The sequence below is a fragment of the Anarrhichthys ocellatus genome, unplaced genomic scaffold (genome assembly GCF_004355925.1).
Source record: "Anarrhichthys ocellatus isolate YVR2014 unplaced genomic scaffold, GSC_Weel_1.0 scaffold11, whole genome shotgun sequence".
Lineage (NCBI taxonomy): Eukaryota > Metazoa > Chordata > Actinopteri > Perciformes > Anarhichadidae > Anarrhichthys > Anarrhichthys ocellatus.
This window is the reverse complement of record NW_022280041.1, coordinates 8,797,656-8,802,121: the sequence shown is the minus strand read 5'-3', so window position 1 is coordinate 8,802,121 and position 4,466 is coordinate 8,797,656. Positions and strand designations below refer to the sequence as shown.

Genomic DNA, 4,466 nt, shown 5'->3' with positions numbered 1-4,466 from the left:
TGAAGTCCTTCACTCTCCCCTCGTCTGCTCCGTTCCTTCCAGGTCTTCCGAAGCGGCGAGGGCATGGGCATCCGTCTGGACAGCGCCTCGGCCTTCCAGGGCGCTGTCATTTCGCCCCACTACGACTCCCTGTTGGTGAAAGTCATCGCCAGTGGGAAGGACCTGCAGACGGCAGCTTCCAAGATGAGCCGAGCCCTGGCCGAGTTCAGAGTGCGAGGGGTCAAGGTAGGACACTCGGCCGCGTGTGCGTGACGGTGCTGCTATGTGCCTTTTTATACTGTTACCGAGAGAAAACGACGACCTCTTCAGCCCGTAAAGTTGATGGTTTCATTATATTGGTCTGCTGTGAATGGATTCATAAGAGCTCATCTCAAACTCTTTAAGCCGGTCGAGTGAGGTTAATGGTGTGATGCAGTGAAAACTAGAAGAGTGAGAGAAGGAACTGTGCTGAATCAGCTCCAGAGTACGAGTTTCTCTGAAGCGATGCTCCAGCCTTCTCGGACACTTCTTGCATCTCCATGCACGTTACCTGCTCAATGTCTTCTTTATGTCTTGGTTTTCAGACTGAGACACACTCTGTGTCTTAAACTACTTCTACATCCATCCCTGCAAAAACACATGAGGCCTCTAGTTTTATCAGCAGGTGCAAACACTTGTTGACACAAGGCAGCAGCATCAGCAAAAACTGAGAAGATGGAGGTTATTCAAAATAATGAGCTGCATGGGTTGTTCATGTACAAGTGAGATAAAGGTGTCATGAACGCCTTTCATACTCCTCTTTAATGGGCTTATTTTCATTTGTTTCTAAAGTGGCTTATTTGGTAAATTCAAGTCTTGACTTGAACCATTAGTACTGAACAAACGGACTGAAACGGCTCGCAGTCAGCGCCGTACAAAGATCCTACTTTATTTGGTGTTGTGTGCTTTGCGCTAACGTGACAGTGACGCCGTGTCGAACCAACCGTGCTACAGTTTATGAAAGTTACAGGGTTACATATAAACTGTTATAATTAGACAAGTAAGAAGTACAGAACTGACACATTATGTTTCTCTCGTGGTTATCATTTAGATTTCTCCATTCTGCTGCTTAACTCACGAGTAATTTGTACATTTGCATTGGGTAGCCACGTTCTTAGATGTTTCTTCTTTGTAAGCTGTGAGAAAAGTCCAGAAAAACTCTTTAAATGTAGAAAATGAATCGTTGCAAGGTGAATCAATCCTAGTCGTCTATCACGGTCAACGCGTCCTCTGTGCTGTTAAGATGGCAAGGCAAGTAAATCTCTCTGAGGTGTATAACATTTCTGTTGCAGCTAAGTGAGAGGACACATTCCAGTTATTAATTCTCAGTCTGATTCAAAGCTTGAAATGTCATCGATGACTTTTTAAAAGGTTTTCTTAATAACTCCGTTAACAGAAATGAAGCCCTGGCGCTTGTTTAGCATCAGAAAAGCATTTCATGTCCTCCTCTTGTGAATGAGCTGAGAATGAATGTCGGCAGTGGTTAAAGCAAACTCTTTTCAGATGAATTAATCGATACATGACCATGTGCTTTGCTGTATTCCATACAGGGTTTCCTACCTGTAGGGAGACGAATGTGAGGTCCATGAGAATAAAGAGATTCCTGTTGCTCAGCAGCTCAGCTCATAGTAATTAGCAGCAATCTGGTTTGAGTTGGTCATGATGAGATGAAATTGGTCTTTTCAACTCCAGTGTCTCATTTGACTTGGAGTGCACTTTGCAAACCATCAACACAGATGTGATGGATCAATTGTCTCTTCTGACGGAGCGAAGAAGTGTTTGACATCAGCCGGGACCCGGTTGTGCACACCGCCCTTTGTCCTCCTCTCTGTAGATTATGTAAACACACACTGGCAAGTCAATCTCATGTGCCCTTCCTACAGTGGCTGCAATTTAAACCGCTCCGTACAAAAGCGGTTTCTCAGTGTAAAAAAACAAAAACCAGGATTGGTGTTTTTTTTGTTAAGAACTAAATGAAGACGGTGTGCAGCAGACGAGCTGCTGTGAGCGGCCTTGGTGCATATGTGTTGATCAGACTTGAAATGGAGTAGTTTCTATTCTGCACCAGCGATCTCATTCTAAAGCTTCGTAGCACATTTACACCACCGGAGAACATTGAAGAACACTGTTTTACCGTCACAAGCTCCTGAATTATAGACTACTGGTGGCAGACGGAAACCTTGACAGCTCTGCTGTGGTTTAACGTCCCAGAGTTAAAAACAGTGCTTCCTATCCTTTCCAAAAGGCATGAGGCGTTTGGGTTTTCTTTCTTACCGGCTAGTTAACGGCAGCCACCTGGCAGCACACGTTTCAAATCTGTCATTGATGAGCTTTCTGCAGTGGGGACCACATGGGCTTTGGTCCCCACCAAACTGGATCCTGCATATAGACTAGAACTAATGAATACGTCATCCACTCCTGGAGATACTTTTTCTGCTGCTCTAAAAAAAAGTCTGAGAAGTGATGTCAGCATGACGTGGGCACCCTACGTCAATTAGTGAGTCATTCCCCAATTCCCAGCCTGTAAACTGTCTTGATTCATTTCATTTCGCTGATATCTTGCGTATGAATCAGCGTACACAGCTGGCTGAATTGAGTCTCGAGTCTCCTGTCTCATGCCACACCGAGTACACTCTCATGGGTGCAAAAGTGACTGATGAACAATGTCCACAACAAGAATAGCGGTTTGACGTTTCTTTGTGACCGGTGGCCTTGAGAGAGCGGCTTCTTACTGGTGACATTCCAACACATCAATAGCAGCAGAGTGTTGGCAACAAATCCAAGGACTGTTAATGCTTTTGGTGTGCTCACAGAGATATAATGCTGAGGGCCGACATCCTCATAACTCCAACGCGTTTCTTCTTCTTCTTTCTCCCAGCGAAGAAAATGTGACTACATGGAATCTTGATGTGGCCGTCCCTATGCTTTTCATGTCATTCTTTGAGTGTGGTGGCTCCTATAGGCATGATTATTCCTCAGACAGTTAAGTATAGTATAACCTTTAAATTCCACTGAGAGCCAGAATGCGCCAACTAAAGTTGTAATGACTTGGTTGACACTTTACGACACGCTGGCTCTCCTCTGTTGTGTGGAATTATGTTTGGCATTTCAGAAAGCTTTGTTTATCTCCTGCTTCTGTCTATGTTCGTGTGTGTGTGTGTGCGCGCAGAAGGATGAGCCATGTGTGTTAAGCATTAAAATGTCACACATCCAGCAGCAAAAATAAGAGAGAGAGAGGGAACAGAGTGATGGGCAGGAGAGTGACGGGACATGTGGCAGGAGGGTAAATAGAGATGGATAGAAGAGATGGGGGGGCGAAGATGGAGAGAGTGTAACATAAAACGACAAGATGGTCCGGCCCATGGAGGCCAGTGCACCTGTCGTGTTTGAGTCTGCAATGCGTCCACGTGTTGTGGATTGAATGCGTTCGCAGTGTTCTTTTATAGTGGCAAAACTAATCTTAAGGGAACTCACATGGGGGCAATGAATTACAAGAGCTCAGTTTGTCCCCAACGCCAAGCTCTCAACAAAAAGGGACTACATTTCTACCTGCCTACCGTGATCAGTTGGCAGCTGTTACGAGGCAGACAAAGGCTCATGCTGAAGCAATGTGCACGGGGCTGTGGGAAGGCCGATAGTCTGCGTTTAAAGAGTGCAGGCTGTTCTTTTATCACATCCGCCAAGGAAGTGTTCGGTTGAGTTTGCTCGTCAGCAGGATTAGGGGGGAAAAAAACTACAGGCCTGATTTTCAGGAAACTTGAAAGGGTGTCGCACGGGCCAAGGACCCATTACGTTCTGGAGCGCAGCCGAATGCCGGGGCAGATGCACACATTATTTTTCACTTCAGGAAATAGCTTTGTTGGAGGTCTGACTGATGTCCGAGTGCCCTTCTATTTATTTATTTATATCATTTACAAAAAAAAACCAGCAAAATTGTAAGAAATGTATCAAGCAAAAGCTGACTCATTTTACAATGAGTCAGCTGGAAGCAGTAATTAGTCAGCCAAAGTCTCCCTTTTCAACCAACTCATAGAGCTGACATTACTAACTATAGCTCGCTGGAGCTTATCAAATCTGCCAGAGACAGTTGTCCTCAGCTGACAACAATGAAAGGTAGGCTACCAGTTTCTCACTTGACCACGCACGGACTTTTGTCTCCTCTCTAAATTACACACACACACACACACACACACACACACACACACACTGAATTGGACAAGTGCTTCATGGCAACACAAGTACGTGAGCATCTGTCCTGTGCAGATTGCTCATCACACAGGATGATGGTTTGTCATGTGAGACCAACTAATGACTGAATAACGAATGAGCTTCCAGAGCAGACAATACCCCCTTGCTGCAGAACATCAGATGGTTCATTTTGATTCCTGGAAGTGTGTGTGTGTGTGTGTGTGTGTGTGTGTGTGTGTGTGTGTGTGTGTGTGTGTGTG

At 45.2% G+C, this 4,466-nt stretch overlaps 1 protein-coding gene across 3 annotated transcripts in view; it reads left to right on the top strand.

Moving 5' to 3' along the window:
- The window catches only part of pcxb (pyruvate carboxylase b), a 268,431-nt gene that overhangs the window by 138,206 nt on the left and 125,759 nt on the right, over positions 1–4,466 (top strand). For all 3 annotated transcript variants that reach the window (XM_031851254.1, XM_031851256.1, XM_031851255.1), the window contains exon 12: positions 43–225. In XM_031851254.1, the coding sequence (XP_031707114.1) occupies positions 43–225 (183 nt within the window). The remainder of the gene's footprint in view (positions 1–42; positions 226–4,466) is intronic.